Below are 26756 nucleotides of genomic sequence, written 5' to 3'. Positions count from 1 at the left end.
AATAGATAGTATGGTGGTACAGTGTATTTTCATTTTTCTGCCATCATTCTTCATATGTATATGTCGACTTTTCAGTTGATTATGTTGACTTGTCGGTTATTTATGTTAACTTGTCAGATACTAGTAGATATGTCTCCGATAAAAACATCACAACCAGGAACTGTGTCTTGTTTTTTCAGCATGCTATCATACCTGCGAAGTCGACATTATTTACTGACAAGTCGGCTTGTGAGATGTTATGCAGACTTGTCAGAAAATGATGCTTACCTGTCAGATATTTGTGTTGACTTGACTTGATACTTAGATCGACTTGCCATAAAAATAGCAAGGATTTTATTTTGGCATTATAAGCGAGGGTGCAGAGATCGCTAAAATTAAATATCCCAAAAAATTATTTGGGTTTTATTTGTTATAACTTCTTAAGTGAGCATTTTCAAATAGCTAAAATTACTTCTCGCTAAAAATAAAATACCAATTTTTAAGGACAAATCGCTAAATTTGCGTCTCGCTAAAATTTCCGCTCATACAGTATGTTGATGACCTGAATGGGCATGGTATGGGCGCATTTTCATTTTGAATTTTTAAACACGTAAATAAGTGACAAATTATCAAAAAGATCTGACAAGTGGACATATTTATCTGGCATGACAACAAAAAGATCTGAAAAGTCAATATATTTATCTGAAAAGTGGGGCAGAAATATGTCACCATAAGATGTACTCACATACGAAGAATCGGCTCAATATCCTCAAGCATTGATTTAGGGGGAAGTGCGGAAAACAAAGTAGGGTAGACTGCATGACAAGCAAACAGAAAGACGAATAAGGAGAAACCTTATAGATCCCTACTGGACAAATAAGTTGCGGATAAAGTTTTACTGTATCCATCTTTTTACCCATTTTTCATTTAACCTTTATCTTGTATCATCTGATTTGATGATATGAATGACATATACCGGGTATTTCAATAGTTGCTGAGGGTGTTACGAAGGAGGACACCTATAGCAAACTCGGTAAAACTAGGAGAGTATTTAGAGAGATAAATATCATTTGGAGGTCTGCACAGTACAGCACCAAGCTGTATTGTATCAACTCTCCTATAAGGATAGGAATGCTGGAGAATAACAAACATATCTTAGCAAATCACGATCCTTCCATACCATATGTCTCCGTCAAGTACACTGTACTAGGGTATTCATATCCCGGCCCGAGAAGGTCATATGTACAAATGAAAACCTGTTGAGCCGATGAATGTACCATCATTACCAAACACAGATGAAGATGGATATGGCGTTTTTCACAAAAAAGACCATCTTTCAGCAACAAGAACAGCACTGCATTGGACTCAAAGCAAAAAAGGAGAGGGAGGCCAAGACCATCTTGGAGAAGGACGGTGAAAAATAAGATGAAAGCCATGCACTAAACATGGGAATCAACTAGGCTGGACTAGAATAGACAAAAGTGTGGAAGCCTGTCTTACATACCGCAGAGTGTGAAGGACGATGATGATGAAAAGTAACTCTAAGGCAAACTCATCTGTTTAAAGAATATTAAAACAACAACAAAAGTAACATGCATGTACTATGTACAAATAATTTAAAAATATGAATGAGTTATATAAAGTCAATAAAAATGCTCTCAAAAATTATAATAGTAATGGTAAGTCTTTAAAAGAACAGAGGCAAATAAAACTTTGTCATATAAGGAAATACTAGTAAATCACATCCGCTAAACATGCAGCAAATGTCTTCTTTAACAATGTCTATGCAAAGTCACACATAGCACCTGGTAATACGCAGTGCATAAATAGGACTTAGCACATGCATCGGCACTTTAAAACACACTTTATACATGTAGCTGAGCACATATAGGTCCATGAAAGATGTGTTGTACTAAATACAAGCACAGTCACTGCATGGTGCTATGGCTGTGGCGTTAGCATTGAGATTGTAATTTTAATAGCACTATCTATAGTCAGGCATTTGGGTCCACGAAAAGTGTGTGGTACACAAAATACAGATACAGTCAGTGCACGGTACTGTGAATGTTGTGGCAGTCAATGTGTTTCAGATTCTTGCAAACAATTTGCCCCATACCTGCAAGAAATAAGAAAATTGTATAATTGTATTAATATTTTCAGAATATGCATACGGTCTAGCATATTTATCAAACATTACAGGTCGAGAAAAAGGAGCATAAAGCATCTAAGGGCTGGGGGATTAGTTGTTATGATCTTATTTTGTTTCTGGAGAAAAACACGATGTATGAAATTTAACACTTTCATGAAGAGACATGAATGGATAGTCTGTTCCTGCCATGAAAACAACGAAAGAGAAAAAACACAAAAATTAAAGAGTTTCAAATACGGTATGTAATGTAATTTTCTGTTCAAGACTTACAGGGTAGCAGAAATTAAGGCAAAGACTTGCAGAAAGTATAAGGCTTTTTAATCACATTTAAGATACAGGTTTCCGGTGGATTAACTCACCAAAATCATCCTCCACTTTAGTAGACGTAAAAAGAGGAATTCAAGTCTTGTTTCTTGGAGACTTTATGGCGTCTGTTTTCTGGTACGTTGCGGCGCATGGGTCTGTGTTCAAAATTCACTCTAGCCAACCATTCCATCTTTAAGAGAAAAACATCGTAAATTACAGCCAAAAGTTAATTACAAGACAAAGGATATAAAAGGTTTCTCTCCAAACTTTATACATATTAATGATTACAAAGTATGTATTAGGTTCGAACAATGTTGAGTGCGGTACGTACCTGGTGCGTAGGTTGAGGTATGGTGGGTAACTCCCTACGCTCCTCAGACTTGTTGATGGCATGGGTCAACTCATACTAATAAAAAAAATTGAAATATTGTACTTTTCTGATAAAACAGCGGACCAATTTATAAGACCCACAGAAAAATAATTACATCGTATCTATAAATGTTCTAAATGAGTTTTCACACAACTCAGACTCTTACCCAGTCTTTAATGTGCTCTTTCCATTCATGAGCAGCAGAAGTAAAGACTTGTTTGCACTGGAGAGGAAGGATAGAAAAATATAGAGAGTATCGCTGGAGAGAGAGAGACAGAGGCTATAGATACTTTTGTATCTACCGAAAGGAGAACTTACAGCTGATTTGGCTGCCAGAGCAAGCATCACCTCGTACCACTGACGACTGTCATCTGAAGAGACATCTATACGGCGCTAAAATGAAAATAAGGAAAGTCATTTATTACAAAAATGAAATTATACATTTGTATATGTGAAATTTTGCTTTTCTTAACTGCACTGCCAGATGAATACTAGTATACATAATTATTAAATAGTATACTGTACATCAGATTTATATTATTAATTTTATAGTTTAGGTTGAAAACATTATTTTTACTTTATTTCAAGGTAATCGGATTACACTGTATATCAATTTGAATTGCAAATAAAATATTTCTTGTATCTTGTTATATTCGTACATATTTACTTCTGTGTGTTGAAAACTGACTTTCATATTGTTTGTGGTTACCGTATTTGCTCGCCTATAAGTCGATTGTATTTTTTGTATTTATTTTGGAGGGATTTGCCATTCACTTATTATCCAATGTTTTAACCTGGTTTCAATCGATATTTTCTTTCTAAGTGACGCCGACATTTAATCTTAATTAAATAAAAAAAATTAGTAACGCTCACTTTACATAAAAAAAAACCAAATAAAAATAAATAATTGTACTTTATGCATAATCTTATAATATAAAAATGCTTTGATCAATGATAATCGGCGGGATTATTTGTAAAATAATACCTTTTCGTCGATCGTCCAGAAAAACAATATCAGTATGGTCAAAATGACAGATATTACTAGTATCGCAATTTGATGTTTTTGAAAGGTTTGGACCGGTATCATGGGTATTTTTTTCGACAGTGAAACTTTTAAATAAGTAAGTACCGGTACATGTTTATACTAGTTTAATATTATAAAATAATATTTAAAAAGCAATTTAGGAATTTATGATCTAAATCAAATAGGACACTGTAATTAATCGCACCCCCCCCTATTTTTTTTAAATTGTCAATGGGGGACAACTAAAGCTCGGTCGTCATAGAGTGCCCTCCCCTATGTTTATTTATTGATTTTCGGAAAGCTTGAACAAGTCAACAAACTTTTTCTCAACATATTATAGGCCTACCGTATGATGTAAGTATGCATTCAAATTAATGTGATCCAAATTAAGTTTAGCAGAAAAAGCAGGCTATTTTGAAAAAAAATAAAACGAAAATTAAAAGATTTGTGTAAGAGCTACCGCATTTCCTCTGTTTTGAGTTTTTGTTAAGTTCTATAGCTTTAATCAAATTAATGTAAGGGTTTAGGGTAATGTTTTACAGTATTCCCTACCCCAACCCCCACACTGATATTACGCCTTCCAGGTCCCTACATATCTATACCTATACACCCTTATATCTTTATCAACACCATAGGGCATTGATGTGTTTTATTTATATGATTTATGCTGTTTATACGTAAGATCTATTAAATTTGGATATTTTCTTCAAACTTTAGGCCTATCACTAAATTGTTTTGTTTTAAATGTCAAATTTGAGGAAATGTACAATGTATTAGTACATTGTGCTAGGTAGGCTTCCCTTCGACAACTTTGAAATTTTCGTAACCCCCTCCCCCCCCCCCCCATACAATCACATCAAAAGAAGCATTTAGGTCCAATAAAACTTTATTTCCTAAAGAATTACCCTCTTAGACACACTCTGGCTCTTTCTCTCGGAAGATCTTTGTCTTTTCATTGTGAAATATGTCGGTTTTATCGCTCTGTGAAAAGCACGTCTACTCTATACTGATCGAAGTGAGTAACTAACAACAGTAACCAAAACGCAACGCTACCTTGCAGTTACCAAGCATGACGTCATCGACAAGGACTTCACGTAAAGCTAGGTCCTAAATGCTGACTTAATAAAGTAAAATCATTGTTTGCTTACCTCTTGTGTGTTTTTAATCGTTTCAGTATTTTGGAAAAAATAAGTCTCTGTTTATCACCTTCATATTACAAAGTTGATTGAAATGTTACGTCATACGGCTGGAAGTATCATAAACTAGTTCCCGCCACAGTAACGTTTTTTTGGCGCCGGGTCAGTTAAATTTCATAACAAAAGTAAAAATTTAATTATCTTTACTCTACTAGTGAAAGTATTGCTCACCACTAGTCTCTTCGGGAGCTTATAGAAATAAAACCTGAATTTTTGCAATTTATACATCTTTTAAATTAAGAACTTCAGTCTACTTTAACGTAACAAATCTACACATTATTTGAAATATCGCTGTAAAAATTTGTTATGTAAAATTTGTTATTAGGTTTTTTTGTCCTAGGATTTCTTATATTTATTAAATTTTATCAATTTTTGTGAAAAAAGTTACTTTAATAAGAATAAATAAGTTTTATTGAACTATGATGCGCGAAATATGGCGCAATGAAAACCACAGTCGGCCCCCTTAAATGAAAATTGGGCCGTTGGAAGCAATTTCCGTTTGGTGGGAACCAAACATTTTTAGTTTAGGAAGGGGATGGGTGGGCAATGCCAAGTAAAGTTTTCAAAAAGAAAAAAAAATATTGCGGAGACACGAGCATAAAGTAAAGAAGCTATGTTTTTTTTATAGTATCAGCTCACAAAAGTAGTGATTTAGTGCGCAAAAGGAATTCAAATTTTACGTCATAGTAGTATTGCAAAATTCAGATCAAGGTAATAGTATTTCAGTATTCATAAATAAACTTATAATCGGTATGTTTTGTTTGATTGCAAACAGTTTAAAACGTTAACAAACTCAGGGATACGTTCCAACTTAATATTCTTTTACCACGACCAGATTATACCGGTATTCATACATTCCACATTACCCTAAGTTGATTAATCTAACCGCAACAAAACAGGCGCATGTGCGTGTTTCGGGGGTGGGATGGGGTAAATAAATCAGAAATCAACAAAAAGTTATGTTGGGAAAAGAGTGGTGGAAGTTGGACCCCCCCCCCCCGGCCCTCTCCATTTTGATACTACGTCAAGCCTGTTTCTATTTTTAATTTTTTTTTTATCTATTATGATTGTCTCTGCTGTAGAGTAAAACGGATGCTCTGGCATACAAAATGCAAACACATACATGGAGAATCAGATTGTTGAACAAGTAGAAATGTCACTGGTTGAGAGAGAGAGGAGAGAGAGAGACATCCGGATCCACCCCTTAAACCTATCACCGCCATCCCACCACGGATTTGAACTCCAATTCATATCATTTATTCTTAATTGACAAAAATTTATAAAAAGCTGCTGGGTTTGCTCAAGACATTTGATTATTTAATTATTATAATCTTCTCAATTCGGAATCAGTTAGTTCAACCGTCAAAAACTTTCTGAGTTCAAGCGTCTGACAAACATCGAGCTAGCAAGTTCTCTTTCGATCCAAACAAAAACATTATCTGCATTGATTTAGGTAAATTCATAAATTCTGCAAATTGTGTTTTATTGGACATGGGCACCCTTTTGAAAAAATAGAGATAATATCCAAAACATATCATGTAAATACAGGTATTGCAAAATAAACGTATTTAAATATGAATAGGTGCACAGCGCTAAAAAATAATAGAGTTGTTTTGCGTTGCTAAGAAGGCGCACTTGCAAAGTTGAGTTTTCTTTTCATCATTTCTGTGTAGAGTAAGTGCAAAAAGGTATGCTATTTTCTAAAATACTGATTTTACGAAAATAACTCATGGGATTTTGCATTTTTATCATCAGTATAATGTTCATTATTCATTTAACTCGAAGTTTTAACGTTAATCACTTAATGATATAATGGAAATTTTTAAAACCAATGACTGTATCAAAATGAAATGTGTTATGAAAGAACTGGTATAAAAAATAAATTTATCATCATTTTAAATATTTATAATTATATGTCAATGAGTAAATTACAATATAATATAGCTAGAGGTGGCATAATAGTCAACAGATTGACGGAGACCACGTACTGGTAGAAGAGGATGCTGTGGTTATTGATCTTTTGGGGGGGGGGCACAGAGGTTGAGCTAGGGATCTATCATTTCTCCATTGTAACAGCAAATTTTACAAAAAATCTCTTTCATAGATTAAAAATAAAAGGATTTAATAAAACACAATTGAAAATCTGTGTGTTTTGAACATGTAGTCAAAAACCCAAAAACTAATTTTGCCATAATGGTCCACTTGGTCCTCTTTCATTTGACAAAAATATGAGTGAGCTGAATAAGGATACATGCTAAAGGCTGTAAACTATAGAAGGGTACCATACTATTGTAACTTTTTACTGCAGAGTCCCCCTGGTACGACGTATTGAAGGAAAGGCAAAAATTCCTATATTTAATACCTGACAGTGTGGTATTGTGTTGAGTTCTAATGCCTCATGAAAATCAAAAGGCAGTATGTTCTTTTTGTTCTACTTAAGTTGTAGTGAGTTCACTTGGACATTAAAGAGGGCAATACATCATAAGTAATCCCTGTGTTGTGAGAAATAATTTTTCAAATATGTTATATAAAGCTATGAAGAATATGTTGTACAGTAGTATAAATGAACAAGTTAATCAATTTTTAAACACATTTATAACATTTTTATTTTAACAGAAAGGAAACCTCAATAACTGGTGCACTAAAGAATTTTAAAAATGGCATACTATGGCGTGAGTTGATCTTAAATGCTTATAATTTGCATACTTTTCATACATGACTTGAAGAAAATAATTATACAATATGTAGCGTCATTGATATGCATGTATAACAAAAATATTAAGCATAATTCTTATCATAAAAGTGATCCAGTATTATGCAATGTAGTAAAATTTATTTTAGAGCTTTAGGCTGTCAAAATATATACGGCTTGGTTTTATTCTTAACACTGGTAAATGAATAAAAGGATTTTATTTAAAAAATTTTTTTTACTAAATAAACATCCTTCCTTGCTTTAAACTTTTTAAAATAATATAGAGTATATTTGTAAATTCTTCATCTGTTGTAGAGTAACTATCCACCCATGCAAAATCCGTATGGAGGTGGATACACGTCGTATGGATATGGAGCTAATCCGTACCAGCAAGCCCCAGCAGCAGGCTTTGGATTTGGTGGATTTGGAATGGTAAGATAGAGAGAAACAATAAAATTGATTAATTGTGAAAAAATATTAAAATTACTCAAGTTGCTGACATTGTATTGCCTGTAGTTGTGTACATAGTGATACATGTACATAGTGATACAGAAACATTTAACTTTATTAATTTATGTGAAATATTAAAACAAGTTGTTGTCCTTTAAAAAAAGGACTACAATACGTGGACCATATGCATGTGATTCTAGCCGAAATTCAATTAATTAAAGAAAATTTCTAAGTTTATTGGATATTCATGTAGTTTCGTTCACATTTTCTACAATGATCTGCCTACTTTGACTGTTTTGGACTATTTTGATACATATAATCCATAACGGTTGGGACTTTACATATACATGTACTAGTATTCTAGATTTGTTCAGAAAAGATCTATCATTGGGAAATTAGATCTGATGGTACACGTGTAGCACAGCTCTATTGTACGCAGATTTTGTTTTCTGTTTTTTGTTTTCTCCCATCCATCACATGGAAAACTGTTGCTACAGACTTGTATCAAACTGTATTTGGATTCCTGTATATCAGATTATTTTGCGAGCCTTGATGCACAAAACTAATGCTGTTGGAGACTTGTTCTATCTTTTAAAACCTAGAACCCGTCGTTGAATGAAGTTTTAAATTCAAGTTGTTAAGTTGTCTTATATAATATATACATGTACTGCAAGTTCTTCCTACTTTTTAGAATGCTTGTGCCATAGAATGAATGTTTAGTTATGTGTATACATTAGAAATTTGGAATCCATCAATGAACTCTCAATCGCATCATCTCGGGTCTTTCCGTCAGAGGTCGTAAAGCTAATCGGAAAAGCCGATTGGTGTAGCGGAATAAGCCGAGCATTGCCAATTGGAACTCTCTAGCATTCTCGCGCATGCGTAGCCTGGCGTATGCCGAGGGCATCCGGTTTAACCTCGTTTATATATTTACTGCATGGACCTCAGGGTCAACGCAATTACTTGCTGACATTGCATTACTTGTAGTTAGTACATAGTGATATCAGAATTGAGTTTCAGGGGAAGAGGGGATAGAGAGGAAAGTTAAATATCCTGAAAGGATATTTTCTGCTTTCTGCTTTGTTTTGCCATTGGTAGCAAACACCTGTATGTTACACACAATCTACATTCGCAATGGAAAAGTTAAACTCAGAAATTTTGTAGTAGAACAATTTCATTCATCTTCTGGAACATTTACTGCATTTCATTTATTGAATCAACTTTCAAATTTTCTTAAAAACTGCTTTGAACATAAGTGTCTTTCTAAGACTTTAAAGAAAGGTAAATCCACAAAGTTTAGCTATAGGGTTGCAAATTTTTTCTTAGCTGTAGTATTTTACCAATTGCAGTATGGTATACATAATATTGATAAATGATACAATTGAAGTAATGTGTTTAACTTGTACATTTTATTTAATCCTTCAGCAAATTAATATGCAGGTAAGAGGAATACATGTATAGAAACTTGAAATCTATTTCTCTTAATTTTCCTTTTCCTAAAAAAAGGGTTATATATGGGTTACCTCATTGCTTTAGACAAAATACAAGTGTATATGTGTTGTGTTTTTCAATCTTTTTTTTTTTTTTTACTTTTATTAACTATATTCTCTATTTTTTTTTTAACATTTGTGTTTTTGTGTCTGTCTGTTTTCTGTTATCAGTATTTAGTTAACTTTTTATACTTTCATCTTTTTTTAAGTAAAGCACATTGAACAAACTTTAACCAGTCTTGACCAGAAGTAACATATTGATGAAAAAATGATTAAAAGTTGTTTAATTCCCGACCAACACATTTGACAGTATTATTGAGATAGAGAGAGGGGGGTACAATCAGAACTAATAATATAAAAGAGACTGAAATCATTGATGAAGAATATCAGATATATACATATTTGTACATGAAGAAGCAGTGAATGATATAAGTTTATACAATTCAAGTCCATGTGTGATTTTATATACACCAATTACATTCACAAACTTAAAAACCTAGATTCTTTGTATTTTGTGTTTTCATTGAGTATTCATTTTACAGACATCTTTAAACTGCAAAAATGCACTCACAATTTGATGTTTGAGTTTTTCTGTGTACCCCAGTATATATTTACTTTTTTACTAATACCCGGTAAGCATGCTGTACACAATTTACAAATGTGGTATTTAAATCAATTTCATGGTTTAGATAAAAAAAAGAAAATAAAGATATTTGTTGAAGGATTCTGGTTGTATTATATTGTGAAAATGTTGAAAACTACCGAAATGGAAAAATACTCTTCTAAAGCTTCTTTGGGAACTTGGTGATGCCCATAATCTTTCCTGAAAATCTTATATTTCAACTTAATAATTAACTTACATGTATTTGAATTCATTATATTTCAACATTATAATTATTACAAATTACTTCCTTTAGATACACAAAGAAATTTAGCAGTCTAACATAATATTCATGAACTGTTCCTGTGGCGTTCTCAAATATATAAGTTAATGTAACCATTTTTAACAAAAATGCATTAGCATGACATCATAATGACATCATACATCATTCTGCATCAAATCTAAGTGACACTATAATAACCCAGATCACTGTTTTTGATAGATGGGAATGCCAGCGATGCATCAGATGCCCCCATCTGCCCAAACCGTCGTCATCAACAATAACGTGTGGAACCAGAACCAAGCATTCATGAATGCTGCGGTAAGTCATCTGTCTAATTAAATAAAGATGTAGAAGATTTTTGTTCTATGTTTATAGTTATATTTTTAATAGGGCTTGCAATCGATTAATTTTGAACCTGTACTTTTGTAAGAACAGTTGCAAGGGGTTGCTATACATATCTAAAGTTAACACTCTATTTAATGAAAACTAGTTTTATTGCTTAAGGATGAGATCGACAAATGTAGTAACCGCACTCAAGCTCTCTTTTTTGTTTTCACATTAGTCCATTAATTGTCTCACTAAATGTGTTCCCTCTCTGCCAAAAGGCTATTCATATAAGGTTCTTACAGGATTTTCCCTAAGACCCTGGGGCTTGTAATGTTTCTTGTATTCCCCTTCACCTCCTTCAAGAGGGAGAACCCCATATCCCTTTCTACAAGTTTTTTAATATCCCCATTAATTCTTAGGGATGACCCTGATTCCTTCCTCCTCTCAAAATAATTGAAACGATGTGATAACCTTATGTGTATTTGATTTTTAACACAAACCAATCAATTGAAACTTTTTTTAGTACGGTATCTTCAGTTGTAATTGACATCATATATACATTAAATAAATATAGGCCCAGACACTGGGAGGAAGTGAGATGGAGGAGCTGGTACAACAGGCTGAGGAGGAGGAAGAGGAGGAAGAAGAAGAGGAGGAGGACGAGGAATTGGAGGAAGAGATTAAAGTCAACAGGAGGAAGAACAAGAAGAAGGCCAAAAAACAAAAGGTAAAGGGAAAGTTAAACAGGACACTCGTAAAACTAAAGTGCCAAATAAAATATGGAGATAATAAGCAGTAATGAAGCTCAAAGGTCCATTGAAATGATACAGATTGGGACAGAGCAAACACAGACATCAGAAAACATCCAGAGGTGGGATCAGGTACCATGGAGGAGTAAGCATCCCCTGTTGACCGGTCAAACCCGCTGTGTTCTCCATGTCATGATTAGGCAAACAGAAAAATCTGTTGACTATTCATCGTTAAAAATGTGCAAAGAATACCTTATTTAGATCTACTTAAACTGGTTCTAAACTGATGTCCTTAGTGTCACATTATACCTGGACTTCATTGTATTAAAGAAATCAGAATATTGGTCCATCATAGCTATTCTGATACTTTAATTTCATTCATTTTTAGCTTACCTGAGCCGAAGGCTCAAGTGAGCTTTTCTGATCAAAATTTGTCCGTTGTCTGTCGTTGTCATCGTCGTCGTCATAAACTTTTCACATTTTCAACTTCTCCTCAAGAACCACTGGGCCAATTTCAACCAAACCTGCCACAAAGTATCCTTAGGTGAAAGGAATTCAAGTTTGTTCAAATGAAGGGCCACACCCTTTTCCAAGGGGAGATAATCATGAATTAGAGAGAAATTAATGGCATTTTAAAAAAATCTGCTTCTCAAGAACCACTGGCCAGGAAAGATGAAACTTATGTGGAATCATCCTCAGGTAGTGTAGATTCAAGTTTGTTCAAATCATGACCCCCGGGGGTAGGGTGGGGCCAAAATGCCTGATCAAAGTTTTACATAGGAATATATAGGAAAAATCTTTAAAAATCTTCTTCTCAAAAACCACTGGGCCAGGAAAAATGAAACTCATGTGGAATCATCCTCAGGTATTGTAGATTCAATTTTGTTCAAATCATGACCCCCAGGGGTAGGGTGGGGCCAAAATGGCCGATCAAAGTTTTACATAGGAATATATAGGAAAAATCTTTAAAAATTTTCTTCTCAAGAACCACTGGGCCAGGAAAGATGAAACTCATGTGGAATCATCCTCAGGTATTGTAGATTCAAGTTTGTTCAAATCATAACCCCCGGGGGTAGGGTGGGGCCAAATGGCCGATAAAAGGTTTACATAGGAATATATAGGGAAACCTTTTAAAATCTTTTTGTCAAGTACTTCAAAGCCATGCTTAGTGATATTTATAGGGAATCATCCTCAGGTAGTGTAGATTCTAGATTGTTCAAATCATGACCCCATGGGGGGGTGTTAAAATTCAAGCCACCCCCACCCAGTAAACTTTCAGTTCTGATCTGATATGTGCTTTTTCCTAGCCAATTGCTCAGGTGAGCGATGTGGCCCCTGCGCCTCTTGTTAATATTGTAAATAATTTTATTCCAGTGTTTCTAAAGAAGGAAGTTTCTGAAATATGTTATACTTTGCAGAAAATAGAAGAACTGTTAGCACAGAAGATGGAGGAAGATGAAGATTTTATGCAGAGACTGAAGATGAACTACATTGCCAACTTAAAGCGCCATCTGGACATGGACAGAACTCTGAGAACCCACTGAGGGGACAGTCAAAGCTCTCACCAAGTAGGTTATAGTCAAAGCTCTTGTTACGTAGGTTACAGTCAAAGCTCTTGTTAAGTAGGTTACAGTCAAAGCTCTCGTCAAGTAGGTTACAGTCAAAGCTGTCGTCAAGCAGGTTACAGTCAAAGCTGTCGTCAAGTAGGTAACAGTCAAAGCTCTCGTCAATTAGGTTACAGTCAAAGCTCTCGTCAATTAGGTTACAGTCAAAGCTCTCTTCAAGTAGGTTACAGTCAAAGCTCTCGTCAATTAGGTTATAGTCAAAGCTCTCTTCAAGTAGGTTACAGTCAAAGCTCTTGTAAAGTAGGTTATAGTCAAAGCTCTCGTCAATTAGGTTACAGTCAAAGCTCTCTTCAAGTAGGTTACAGTCAAAGCTCTCGTCAAGTGGGTTACAGTCAAAGCTCTCTTCAAGTAGGTTACAGTCAAAGCTCTTGTCAAGTGGGTTACAGTCAAAGCTCTTGTCAAGTGGGTTACAGTCAAAGCTCTAGTCAAGTAGGAACGTTTTTTTGTGAAACCTGCAAGTTTTGGTTAATACTTTTTTTTAAGTCTAATTAGTTTTTAATTCCTATGGAGTAATATTTTCATACTTTTCAAAGTATCTCCCTTGCCTAAGTTCTTTCCTAACTGCTCATTGAGTATTTACTTTCAATGTCAATGAGTGAGTGACTCCTACAGATTATAACCAATGCTTCAACTTTACATTCCAGGTATCCAGAGGATGACCCCATGGTAAATTTTATGAAGGAGTTTGATGGAACAGAACTTGCTGGGGAAAAATGGGATCCAGAAATGGACAGTATATTTCTGAAGGAAGCCATGGATGGTTGTGGTTAGTGAAATATTATTTACTGTAAAAAATGTTTTATTTGCGGAGGCAAAAATCCCTTAATTTAATTGAAGGAAGAGAGCCAAAGGCTGTGAGAACACTTAGTACATCATTATAAGTGCTTATATTGATATTCCATTTGCTTCCATTTGTGGAGACCTTCTGATTAATTTTAGTGATCTCAAACCCTCGCTTATATTGCCAAAATTGAATTCTTGCAAAAACAAATCTGCTTACAAAGTATGTACATTTTTTTAAATTCTCCCTTTCAAGGCACAAATGAAGAGGCCATTATTCATGTGATAGCAAATCGTACCAATGCACAGAGGCAAGAAATCAAGCAGATGTTTAAGACGGCTTATGGAAAGGTATGTTACAACAGAATTTTGCAATTTATATTGATACACTTACACATTTTATTTAACTCATAATTTGTTCTACACAAAGTTGACATTGAGGGACCTGGGTGAGAAATAAATATGAGGAAAATAAGAAAATGAGTCAATATACTATTCCTCCTAATACATGTAGTTTATGTTATAGCTATTATCTATAATACAGGTATATTGGAAAGGAAATGCATATAATAATTCTTTTAAAAAAAAAACATCTAAAATACATATGTGTGAGAAATACAGAATTAGCTCTTCTTTAAAATTTCATTTAAATAGGGCCAAATGCTATCACAAATCACTGTATCTTTAGAGCACTTACATGCAGGCAGATAAAAAAAAAAACTGGCTTGAAATGCAGGGATAATTTATCATACAGGTGAAAGGAAATATTTGATACCTTTTAAACACTTCTCCATAATGAACCATTATATTTTGTTAGGACCTGATTGAGGAACTGGAATCAGAGCTGAGTGGAGATTTCAAGAGTGCCGTGATGTCTCTGTTTGTACCACCTCATATTTACGATGCCTACTGTATCAAAGAAGCCATTTATGTAAGTTTAACAAAAAAAAAATTTGATACACATTATGGTATTATGGTGCCTATTGTATCGAAGAATCCATTAATGTAAGTTAAACAAAAAAAAATTATACACATTATGGTATACATGAACAATTTTTTTCTCCACTAAATGAAAATATCTTAGATTTTCTCCTTTCAAAATTGCAGGGCCTTGGAACAGATGAATCTGTTCTTATTGAGATATTTGGGACCAGAACTCCAAAGCAGATAAAAGCAATCAGAGAAGTTTATGCTGATGGTAATATTTGTTCACATAACGCAGAATTTTTTTATCAGTCAAACAATACTGTAAACCAACTTTTATTTTCTTTTACCAAGTACAGAATATTTTAACTGTCAATTTGGTCTAATTCAGACCCTCTGATCCATTGACTTACATGATTTTCAAGAATCTGAAGAAATCCCATTAACTGACCTTGTTCAAATGACCTTGAGTGAAGGTCATCCCTTTAGTCAATGGTACTGGTTCTGTCAGAGGGAATGAATATCAATTTTTTTTCCTTAGAAATTTGAAAAAAAAATGATGTTAAACTTTTCTACCAGATGAAAAGATATACATGTACACTCATCTTGATTGAAAATATGTAATTTTTAAGATTCTTTTTGTTTCTAGTTGCAAGCCCAAACAGAAAGGAAGGGGAGACTCTTATTGAACAGGACATTGAAGATGACACAAGTGGTGATTTCAAACAGTTCCTCATATCTGCTTGTCAGGTATCAAAGTTTAAAATTTAAAAAGCCATTTTTAGTAGTAAGATTTTTTTTTGAAGAAGAAACCCTATTGCTTCTTTAATTAGAACCTTAAGATGAAATAGGATTATACATAAAAGAATGTATTTTTTTTTTTGAAAATGACAAACAAAAATTCTATCAGGAGGGTGATTTATTTCAAATTCTATCTTTCAGGGTGGAAGACGAGAGCTTGACCCAGATACATTAGAAGAAGCCGTGGAACCTGTCACTTTTGAGGACAGACCAACTGGGCAGTTCGTTATCAACATGGAGAAGCTAGTAAATATGGGCAAAGCCAAGCGGGATGCCCAGAAACTGTTTGAGGTCACTGAAGATCAGCTCGGCACCAATGAGGAGGAGATGATTCGAATCTTCGCAGTTCCCGAGGTTTACCAGTCCAGGGCCACATATGATGAATATGTTAAGGTAAATTCCTCAAGGGATTAAACTGACTGTTCATAAGAAAAAGAAAAATTTTGAATGGGTATTCTGTTCATTGAAATGATAGCCACATAAGCTCAATTTCAATTTGGTTGTTAAACTGAAATTGTAAACCAAATATGTTATAATCATTTTGAACCCAAATTTCATTTTTTTTTTTGACGATTTGTCCCTGCAATTTATGCAAATGGGTGAACTTTAAAAAATGGGCGATATGGTGTAATGGCAAAATTTAAAAAGGGCAAAATTGTTGACAAATGTTAAATGGCCATAACACCCCCCCCCCCCCAAAAGGGGGGGTGAAAATAACTCAATGCACCTGTCAGAGCAATACTTTTATCTAATCAGTAACTATTCTTTACTTTGCCAGCTGACTCAAAGAGATGTAGAGAACACAATTGATAGGGAGACTTCAGGAAACTTTGGTAAAGGACTTCTAACAATGGGTGAGTGATACATTTAGTAGGGAATCATTTTTCAGTTTCCCAAGATTTTTATTTTGCATTAGTATGACAGTTACCATTTATTTTTCAATGTAATGCAAGCACATGCATGCATTCTCCATAATCAGGAGAATAAGTTAAGATGTATATTAAAGTTTGATTTTTTTGATTGACAGTGATGGCTCTGAAGTGCCGTCCAAAGTACTTTGCTGAACGCCTCGTGTGGACAATGAAGGGACTTGGAACACATGACTCAGACCTTATCCGTGTCATTACAAGCAGATCTGAAGTAAATCTCTCTAAAATCTGTAATCAAAGCTAAAGTTTGGCTGTATAAATGAATTTATAATATTAGCTAAAGATTGCAAGTCACGCACAGAACAAGATATTTTAGGGATTAAAAAATCAGATTTACTAATTATCACAGGCATTCTCAAAAATAAAATTTGAAATACCTGTGATTGGTATTATATGGTATTTTAAAAAAAGGCTAGATTTACATTACAAACAAAGCTCAATAACAACACAGATATTGTGCTGTACCTGTGTGTCCATAGAATTATGTCTCCTCAGTCCTCTATTTGCTTTGATTCTGAGTATATATCTATGGGCTTTATTCTATATATGTATTTTTTATATATTATGCTCTCATTTAATTGGTTGTCTTGGTAGATTGACATGGTCCAGATCAAGGACAGCTTCCTGGAGATGACCAAGCAGACATTGTATAACTGGATCGATCAGGACTGCTCCGGGGACTACAAGAAAATTCTGATGGCCATTGTAGGCAAAAACTAATACAATGGACCAGATTTATTTGTGTTGACTACTAAAGAATATTCTCATGGTTATGTTTGTTACATGTTAGATTATTACACACTTCATACGCTGAATGTTAAAATGTGAAAACCAAAGACAATGGGGATCGCTGGGCATTTTTTTTAAGTACGTCTTTGAATCAAATTTGTCCAAATTTACAGAAACTGAGAAATAAAAAAAATATGAAGATTAAATGATTTAATTATGTTAAGATCTCAACTTTTTTTTGGAATAAATACTCGATTCAAAATTGTGAAAATTAAATGATGTGGATCGAATCATGTGTAAACATCTTTTTCTTGTCATTTTATATGTTTAATATCTTTTCAAAATCTAAAAATTCTCTTAATTGGTTTATGTCTGAAATTGGAACAAAATTAAGTTGTTATGAAATTTATTGTTTTGATTTTGTTTTTATTTACAATGAATGACTTTGCATTTCATATGAACAGAACTGTACAAATACAATCCTTCATTGAATTTTAGTATATAATATTTGAAAGATTATATATTTTTGAAATCTTTTTTCTCAAATACTTCCTTTCTGTGGTGTCACTTTACATGTATTACATGTATATACATGTACATGTATTCCTATAAATACTTTACATTTATGTCTCAACAACATATGAAAGGCTATCATATTGTGGGTTTTGTTATGTTTTCAAAATTCTATTTCGAAAGATTTTTACTTAAATATGTATTGCTTAATTTCTTGAGTGCAAGGTCCAGGTTTTATTGTTTTAATACATACATATATACTTCACAAAAAAAATCTTGAAATATTCTACTTTCTTTCACATAATATATACTGTGTGATGGCACTGATCATGCGATATAGAATAGATATATAGTGTTTTTGAAAGAATGGAGAAACTGTCCCTCTCTTTCTCTCCAGTGTGCAGTTCATTACTCAGTGGTTAACAGTAAATTGTGTCTTTTTATTTTGCATATAATTTTTTGTGGTCTCCTTAACTCTTTTTATGATGTCATCTGATAGGAACAGACATGCTTGTTCCTAAAATTTGACTGAAAAAAAATCCCCCCCCTCCCATCCATTATCTGTGATATATTTGTACATGTATTTCTCAACAGAACATTTTACTGCAATATATGAGGATATTTTTGAGTAAAATTTTACAGACATCATCTAAAGTATTTTGTGTTTTTAATAGATTTTGCTAACATGATTTTGTTTGCTGTTACCCCCAATGTTTTAAATTTATATACCTATCAATTGGCAATGCCAGCTTGGAGAAGCATGAAGTAAACAAAACTCCCAAGAAGATTTGCACAACAGACCATCCTCACAAAATCAGGAGTCATCAGTCCACTCATGGCGCTACATCCAAGAGTCGTGAGTGGACATGGGACCCCCTGAATTTGTGAGGGTAATCGAACACGATACAGCCTCAACATGCATGAGAGGAAGGCAGTAGCTCAATAGGGGGATACAATGAGAGAACTGACTATAAAGTCAGCCTCTATGAATTCAAAAACTGAACTTGTGCAGTGTGTATCTTGTAAGTCACAGCCAATGGTTAACCTTTTATATAGATAAAAAGAAAGTTCAAGTTAAAGATGCTTCTTTATCATGCAGTTTTTATGAATAAAATGAAAAATAAAACAAGATATTTTCAATGGCAACTCTCAGTCAAAACATAAATAAAACTTCATTAAAAGCAATGTCCTAATCTCCCTCTAAATAACTCTTCCACCGCTTCTTTGGTGGTGACAGAATATAGTCTCGAGAAGGAACAGATCTATTGTTAAGCACACCAGAAGTATTGGAGTTGTGTGGTGAAAAAGCAGAAGCATCACGTGATGAGTTTTCAGTTTTGAAAGTCAATCTTTTGAACGGATGGTAGTTGGAAAGATAATCCAAAAAGGTTAAGTGTCTAGCACAACAAAACTTTTCAATGACATTTCCAGATCCTTGTTCTTGTGAGGTATACTCATCTTTAGGACCAATTTCCATAAAGGTTGTGGGGTGAATAGTGTCACTGTTAATTTCCATGCACTCATTAACACTTCTAGTTGAACAACTGCTGCTGAGATTTGAAACATCAAGAGAATCACTTGAAATTGGCACACAACTCTGAAATAAGGATATATTTTTGCTAGAATCATCTATGGATTTAATTCCAACTATATCCTCACTTTTGGTGTGAATGCCTTGATGGTTTCCCATATCACTGTAGAAGGGTCCATTAAAATTGTTGGATGCATCAAGGATAATCCAGTGCTTTTCCCTCAACAAAGCACCTGGTTTTGTTATATCTGGTTGCTGTGGAGACACAGGTGAATCTGGTTGCTGTGGATACACAGGTGGATGATTTGATGCTGATGATTTAGATGATGAACATTGTTTTGAAGAAAAAGATGATGATGACACTTCATCAATTCCTTTAGGATGTGAAACTTCAGAATTCAAGCAATTCTCTGTCAATTCTGGGAGAAATTTTGCTTCTGCTTCTATGACTGTTTCCTGACAAGACAAACTGCTGGAAGACTCTGTGTTGTCTTGATGTATAATTTCTCTGTCCTGATTATTTTCCTTTGCTTTCTTGGGATGTTTATTCAATAACACCATGTGTTCTGAGAAGGTCCTAGTCCTACAACACTGTTTTAGATCATCATTTCTGACTACATTATTTACTTCAACTCTTCTGCATGAATATGAATCACTTGTATTTTCATCATCAAAAGAGTCTCTAGAATCATAATCTGCTGCTTCAGGATGTGATTCTTCAGTTTCAGTTGACATTTTGTTCATTTTCAATACTGTGTAGGATTCATTTCCATTTTCTGCTCGGAAATCTTTTAAAATGTTTTGAGAATGTTCATCTTCATGGTCAGTACTATTTGAATGCATACTAGACATTTTATACTTTTCTAACTTGTCTAAATCACATAAACCCTCCTTTGTTTCTGAAGCATAATTATGTGTTTTATTTGCATTTTTTCTCAATTTACCATGTCCTCTTATGGATAACCTTTTACTGTGTGTACTTGCCATATGTCTATTCTTGTTGTCTTTGGAGTTAAAAATAAAGTTACACATATGACAAGTATACACCGGGGTTGACTTACTATTTCCTTTCTCACTGGAGTTTGAAGTGGCTGGCCTTTTCCCTTCACAATGTTGAACCTTTTCTATCTTCATATTCAATGGTTTCACAATTTTCAAAGCAACATGTAAAACATCATCCAGTTTATGACTTGGCAAGCCATGCTTATTTAAGACATCAGATACTTCCAATGAATCTGGTTTTGCTGAACTTTCATCTGAATCCATTGAAGAGTCAGAATTGACAGAAACAAGAAAAGAATTGGTTGAAGTTTTGTGACTTTCAAAGTGAAGATTTTTCTTGCATTTTTCACTTTTCAGGATGTCCAAAATATAATCGTCTAACTTATGTCCCGTCTTCATCTTGTTGAAGTTGTCCATCAAATCTTCATCTGGAAATTCTCCACTTGATGAAGGGGATAAACTTTCACTTGTATTCGAATCATTATCCATGACTACTAAACTATTTGAACTGATATTTGCTGAATTTCCAGTTGTCCCACTATCATTAGTGAATCTGTTTGGGGATTTCATACTTTTCAGAAGGCTCAAAATATAAACATGATCCTCGTCGTTTTCATCTGTGATCTTTTCCTCCATATTGAAAACAAATATTCTTTAGTTTCCTACTAACAAAGTTCCATCAGAATTCAACCACAATCCAAGATTAAAAGAATGAGAAAGGCATTCTCACTTTCTGCAGTTAATCGTCTACCCATAGTATGGGCTGATCCTACATAATCCACAAATATTCAAGACCAATCAAGCTATTTTCATATCGTTTGGCTAGTTCTATTGTTCACTCTAGAAACTTACTGCTTGTTGCATGCTGTTCCTTGCTTTCTCGTGTATTGTGGGTTTTCTACAATGCAAAGAATACATGTGATAGAAGTCACGTATGCTTTAATCATTTCTTTTTTCAAAAGACACATTAAAACTTTGTTTCTAACCTTTCATTTCGTAAAACATCTAAGATTATAAGATAGCGTTACTTACTCAAGCCCAAAATGAAACTAGGCGGACGCTATTTTGTAATATCAAGCCCGAGTTGATAAAAATATACATTTGTTACTTTTATTAGAGACATATATGGTTTTATGTGTTTCTGTTCATCAAATGTTATATAATAAATCTTTTATGTTTTATTAGAATTTTAGACAAAAATAAAGATTTTTGGAGTTAAAGTTGGAAAAAAAACTAAAAGAAAATACATCGGGATCGAGGTACTTCTGCACAGGTTCTTCATCAGTTATGACAGAGGAAACGCCAAACACAAACAGCCTGTTAAACTTTGAAATAGAGGTATGTATTGTACCACTATGTTTAACATTTACATTGTTTAACACAAAATATGTATAGATGTTTCTTTTATTTTGATAAAATCCGTAAAAAAGAAATGGTTTGGGAATCAAATAATTTTATGAAAAGGGGGTGTTGTCATCAGATTCTCCTTAAGGGTACATGTATGGCAAAATTTGTGTAATATGTCTTGATGTCTTTTTTATCTTTCAGTTTGATGATGAAGAATTTAAGTCTGATTTGCCAACTGTGGAAAACCCCACACTAGAAAGTATTCTCAATGAGGTAACAGTTTTATCGACCTTCGACGATAATTATTTTATTTTTTTTGAGGCAGTTAATAAATAATTTATAAATGTGAACTGAGATCATATTAGGTTTATTCTAACCAATTTATCTGAATATAATTGTGAGTAAACTGTCATTTCGTTAATACCCTGTCTTTAAACAAAACTCAAATACAGACTGAAGACTACGATTCAGTGGAAGATGACACATCTTCAGTTATCTCCGCAGTCCAGGCATTTAAGGATTCAGGGGACACAACTTCTCTGTCCAGTTCAGACAGCAATCGCACAGATCGCAGTGCAAGATCCAGACAGAAGTATGTTATTTATATTCATTTCACATTTGACATACATGTTAACTCTCCCGATTTAGGCGGGAGTCTACCGCTTTTTCACTCCATCTCCCGCCTACCGATTTAATTCAGAAATCTACCGCTTTTCTACAAAAGCTGCGTCTAAAGTATTTTTGGTTCGCTTGGGTATCCATTTTTGAAGCCACTCTCATAAAATCTCGCTAGATATCGCGTGATTTGACTCGGAATCATACAAACGCTTTTTTTGTACATAGATTTCAAGCACGGATTTGACAACGACAACAACATAAGACTACCAGTGATTACATTGGTTACGATAAATTAATCAACATCCCTGCCATGAGAAAGGAGATACGGCTTTTAAGAATTAAATGAAAACATTTGACATCGCCTTTAAAAGGACAGAAGCTCACAACTTTATCAATAAAGTCAAAAGAAATCACTCGATTAACCAAGCCATGTGGCAATCTCTACTTTCGTTTTCGATCATCGCGGGAAATCTGATTTATACTACGAAATATACGAACTTGTTTTAGATCTAGATTAAACAATGCCATCATTTGTTTTGTTTAAAAATTGAATGAACATTCAGAATTATTGCTTCTAGGCTATTTCAGCAAAGATCACTCTTCAAAATGCTATATGTAAAGCACAGGCCTTTAGATCGCTTAGAAAAAAAAATTGAGTTGTTGAAAAAAAAATAAAGGTATGGAACTCTTTTCATGGGGTACCTACTTTCGCCAATAAAATTCTTTTAAATCAAATGCTTTACAATTTTACTTTCTATCCATATCTATTCAAATATAAACAATCTTCATTTCTACCAAAGTTCATTCCATAATTCCTTATACTTCTCGAGATATTCTGAAATCAATTCCCAAATTGACAATAATTTTTTTACTCGACGTCAGCTTGGGCCTTCACTAATTGTAAAGCGGGAACGACGGGACAAATTTTCCCCGGAATTTATTCTAAACTCAATGAATATTTGCTCATTTGCATTCAAGCTTTACAAGGTTTTTCTTTAATTTGATCATATGGTGTAACTAAGTCATAAACAACATTTTAGCAGTCTAATTGTTTTGAAAATCGAAACGTATATAATATATTCCGGGAAAAATTCGTTCTACCATGGCTTCATTCACATTTATAATCAACATGGCGGTAGTTGTTGATGTAGACGTTTTCAAATTAATTTTTCGCGAAAGGAATATTATTACGGACTTAACATTACAATCTGGAGTAAGAAATCAACTTTAAATTGTTGAAAGATATTGCGAATACTATGCAACTCTTCGCCGCACTTCAAACACCATCTGTTTACATGTGAATGGCCAGGGGCCCAAGCTAATGTCGAGTAAAAGAAAGTAGGTCATTTTTGAAATTGATTTCAGAATATCTCAATAAATATATATGGAATTTCGGAATGAGCTTTGGCAGAATTGAAGAATGTTTAACTATGAATAGATTTAAATAAAAAGTAGAATTTTAGAGCATTCGAATAAAAAATATTTTATTAGCGAAATTAGATACCCAGTGTAAGAGTTCAGTACCTTTATTTTTTTTTACACACACAATTTTTTTAAAGCGATCCAAAGCAAAATGATGAGCATGAAAAATATTTGAATTTGTACAATTTATGTCAAACTTAAGGTGTTTCTGTCTTCTTATTGCTGTTGATATTTAAGATTAATTAGTGTAGGTACATGATTTCATTTAAGGCTTATAATATACATGTATATTACATGAAAGATATCGATAATCAAAGCGTTAAACAACACGCGCGCAATGCTACCGCTTTTGAGGTCTGAATCTCCCTCTTTTTCATCACAATAGGTTAACATGTATGCATTTGATATATCTTTGTAAATTGCTGGAATCCATTCAACTGAAAATCAAAATAAAGTAAGTGTGTTTGAAAGAGTTGAAAAGGTAGATAAGCATTTATTATTTTTGACTATAAATTTGTTACCTTACAGGAAGAAAATTGATATAAAACAGACAGTACATGGTTCAGTGTTGAAACCCAACCGCTTGAAAAATATAGCAGCTCAACTTCACAGTGCAGCTGTTAGTAAAATATCTTACAAATTGTTCAAATAATTTATTAAAATATTTGGGTAAAATTTAGATTATCAGGGGAGCTTAAAGCAAAAGCTTTAGGTTCTTGAATTAAAATAAAGCATATTTGACTTTCAATATGATACTTTTCAAATGAATTCATATAAACTTTTTATTATTCACTTTGATTTATTTTCAATCTATTTAATATAGGAAAGAGTTGATGCAGGAATGCCAACAGCAATGGTAAATTATGATTTTTATATACATGTACTAAAACAATGATAAGGTGGTGCAAAACTAACATCTTCTATATTTCAATTTTGATTAAGGAAATGATTTCATAATCACTTTTATAATTGACGTATAAGTTACATTTTTTCAGGCTGTTTCCTCATTGATTGCCATTGGAACCTCACATGGACTAGTGCTGGTGTTTGGTAAGACAACAAAAACATTCTGCATTATGGAGTTTTTTTTATCCTTTCTAGGAAGTAATCTATTATGACACCTTTCTTCTGTTTCCCTCAGATCCCAAACAGGTGTTGAAGTGGTGCCTAGGAAGCACCGCTGTGGGCCAGCAGTATGGGTCCGTGTCTGCCCTCAGCTTCAACAAGGACTGCACCAGGCTTCTCTCTGGGTTTGCTAAGGGGCAGGTGAGTTTAGAACTCTAAGGGACTAATGGCTGGTTGCATATCTCAGATTTGAACTAACAGTCAATGATTCCAAGTTTAAATCCCAAATAATGCATTGCACACATGTAAGGCTTTGCTGAATACAAATTAGAATTACGGGAAATTCTATTAAACCTTACTTACCTATATAGCTTGATCGCAGCAGAACTATGTCTCAAGTAAACCAAACTTTGATTGAATTAAATCCAGCTTACATGATCTGTGGATCAGGGACTGAGCTGTACTAATCTAAGTCATATGTATGCAACTGGACAAAAAAGACTAATCTCAGGGGTAATATGGGATGGATGAAAATGAGACTTATTGAGTAATAACAGTGTTTTCCCTAGAACCTGGTTACCGGCCAAATTGACTGCTTCAGTTGACAAAAATGCTGTTTTGAAATAAAAATTCAAAATTAAATTGCTGTAAGGTGTATTAAAAATTTGTACATAAACCCCAGCCTCTAGCCTGTTCCAACTGATCTCTAACCCTTAACTTTGAAATAAAGGGAAAACACTAAGTAAATGTTAACAGGGATATGAGTGATTTTAATGTTTTAGAAAACAATGTGGAATTTGACAATTCTGGTGTTGTAGATAACAATGTGGGATTTAACCAATGGAAAACTGCTGAGGACAATCACAGACGCCCACCCACCAGGATCAGCTGTTCTTCATGTCAAAGTAAGAGAAATATATATTAAAAAAAATAACTTGTAATAAACACTATAGGTATTTAATGGATTTGGCTAACCTTGGTTTTGTTGCTAGATGTCATTTTAGTAAGCTTTTCTATAAGAGAAGTCTTTGTTCAGTTTACAGACAGCCCAGTGTTAGCTGTGTGTAGTGACAGTGGAGGGTCGGTGTTTGAAAGCAAATAAGTAGGTTATATTTCTTATATCTAGGTTATATTTCTTATATCTACAGGACTTTTTAAAAATAAATTTTTTTAAATGCATAGTTTTAGCTCACCGGAGTAACTTGTCAATTAACATTTAAAGCATTTTTCATCTGGTAAAATGTGTTGTTAATGTATGTAATCTAAACATGCAATTCAACATATTGAATTTAAACAGTCATGTTCTTCTTCAATGAAACCAAAGCTTAACCAATTTTAGTTTTATTTTTCATAAAGTATTACATGTATGGGTGAAGCTTTAAACATTCTCATCTTTTTCTCTGAAACCACTTAACCAATTTTAGCATATAGTATCTACATGTATGGGTGAAGGGGAACAAAATTTCTGAATTTCATGGTCCTTGCCCCCTGGGGCCTTGGGGTGGGGCCAAACCACTAAAATTAATGCAATCTGTAAAAATCTGCTTTACTTCTGGACATCAAGCAGGCACACTATTGGTATGATCATAATCAGCGTTGAGTCCTCTACCAAAATTTTGAAATTCATGGCCCTGGGATCAGGGGTTCCAGAGCTAGGGCGGGGCAAAATAGATTATGTAGTGAAAATGCATTATTTCTTTGAAATTCTTCTTCTCTGCTGCTGGGCATTAAATAAACTATTAAGTGCATAGTTATGTTGATTATGGCTGCCTCTTCCAAATTTGTGAATTTCATAGCCCCGGGTTCAGGGGTTCTGGTGTTAGGGTGGGGCTCTATTGATTATATTTAAGCATT

The 26756-nt window shown here is 33.8% G+C and overlaps 3 protein-coding genes and 1 pseudogene across 4 annotated transcripts; 2 read left to right on the top strand and 2 right to left on the bottom strand.

The window, feature by feature from the left end:
- Positions 1 to 1578: 1578 nt before the first annotated feature.
- LOC134271645 (uncharacterized) lies at positions 1579 to 4785 on the bottom strand. Its single transcript, XM_062753856.1, has 5 exons — positions 4734 to 4785; positions 3123 to 3197; positions 2766 to 2840; positions 2488 to 2624; positions 1579 to 2095 (listed from the first exon to the last, which is right to left on the bottom strand). Exons 1-4 carry the CDS (start codon positions 4782 to 4784, stop codon positions 2505 to 2507), a joined length of 321 nt encoding a protein of 106 aa, XP_062609840.1. The 5' UTR covers position 4785; the 3' UTR covers positions 1579 to 2095; positions 2488 to 2504.
- A 1622-nt stretch (positions 4786 to 6407) lies between these two features.
- LOC134271643 (annexin A5-like) lies at positions 6408 to 17689 on the top strand (annotated as a pseudogene).
- A 1030-nt stretch (positions 17690 to 18719) lies between these two features.
- LOC134271646 (uncharacterized) lies at positions 18720 to 21516 on the bottom strand. 2 transcript variants are annotated; one of them, XM_062753857.1, is made up of 2 exons: positions 21483 to 21516; positions 18720 to 21348 (listed from the first exon to the last, which is right to left on the bottom strand). In XM_062753857.1, exon 2 carries the CDS (start codon positions 21084 to 21086, stop codon positions 19107 to 19109), a length of 1980 nt encoding a protein of 659 aa, XP_062609841.1. In that variant the 5' UTR covers positions 21087 to 21348; positions 21483 to 21516; the 3' UTR covers positions 18720 to 19106. The 2 variants fall into 2 exon arrangements, with proteins under 2 accessions (XP_062609841.1, XP_062609842.1); XM_062753858.1 differs by having other exon boundaries at positions 21437 to 21506.
- A 198-nt stretch (positions 21517 to 21714) lies between these two features.
- Positions 21715 to 26004, top strand: LOC134271647 (vacuolar protein sorting-associated protein 8 homolog). The gene is made up of 9 exons (XM_062753859.1): positions 21715 to 21788; positions 21999 to 22070; positions 22250 to 22389; positions 24366 to 24456; positions 24661 to 24693; positions 24833 to 24887; positions 24979 to 25103; positions 25721 to 25807; positions 25939 to 26004. Exons 1-9 carry the CDS (start codon positions 21738 to 21740, stop codon positions 26002 to 26004), a joined length of 720 nt encoding a protein of 239 aa, XP_062609843.1. The 5' UTR covers positions 21715 to 21737.
- The last annotated feature ends 752 nt before the right edge of the window (positions 26005 to 26756 follow it).

The sequence above is a fragment of the Saccostrea cucullata genome, unplaced genomic scaffold (genome assembly GCF_032062105.1).
Source record: "Saccostrea cucullata isolate Sc308-1 unplaced genomic scaffold, CSIRO_AGI_Scuc_v1 ctg8658, whole genome shotgun sequence".
Classification (NCBI taxonomy): domain Eukaryota; kingdom Metazoa; phylum Mollusca; class Bivalvia; order Ostreida; family Ostreidae; genus Saccostrea; species Saccostrea cuccullata.
The sequence above is the reverse complement of the archived record's forward strand: the minus strand, read 5'-3'. Positions and strand labels throughout refer to the sequence as shown.

Excerpts from the sequence above, each read along its gene's own strand:
- LOC134271645 (XM_062753856.1), bottom strand. The coding sequence starts at position 4,784 with ATGAAAAGACAAAGATCTTCCGAGAGAAAGAGCCAGAGTGTGTCTAAG. Across the intron at positions 3,198-4,733 it reads GCCAGAGTGTGTCTAAGAGG|CGCCGTATAGATGTCTCTTC; the intron begins GTAATTCTTTAG and ends TTTTCATTTTAG. Across the intron at positions 2,625-2,765 it reads TACCTCAACCTACGCACCAG|ATGGAATGGTTGGCTAGAGT; the intron begins GTACGTACCGCA and ends TTTCTCTTAAAG.
- LOC134271646 (XM_062753857.1), bottom strand. The coding sequence starts at position 21,086 with ATGGAGGAAAAGATCACAGATGAAAACGACGAGGATCATGTTTATATT.
- LOC134271647 (XM_062753859.1), top strand. The coding sequence starts at position 21,738 with ATGACAGAGGAAACGCCAAACACAAACAGCCTGTTAAACTTTGAAATA. Across the intron at positions 22,071-22,249 it reads TAGAAAGTATTCTCAATGAG|ACTGAAGACTACGATTCAGT; the intron begins GTAACAGTTTTA and ends ACTCAAATACAG. Across the intron at positions 25,808-25,938 it reads CAGCTGTTCTTCATGTCAAA|TTTACAGACAGCCCAGTGTT; the intron begins GTAAGAGAAATA and ends GTCTTTGTTCAG.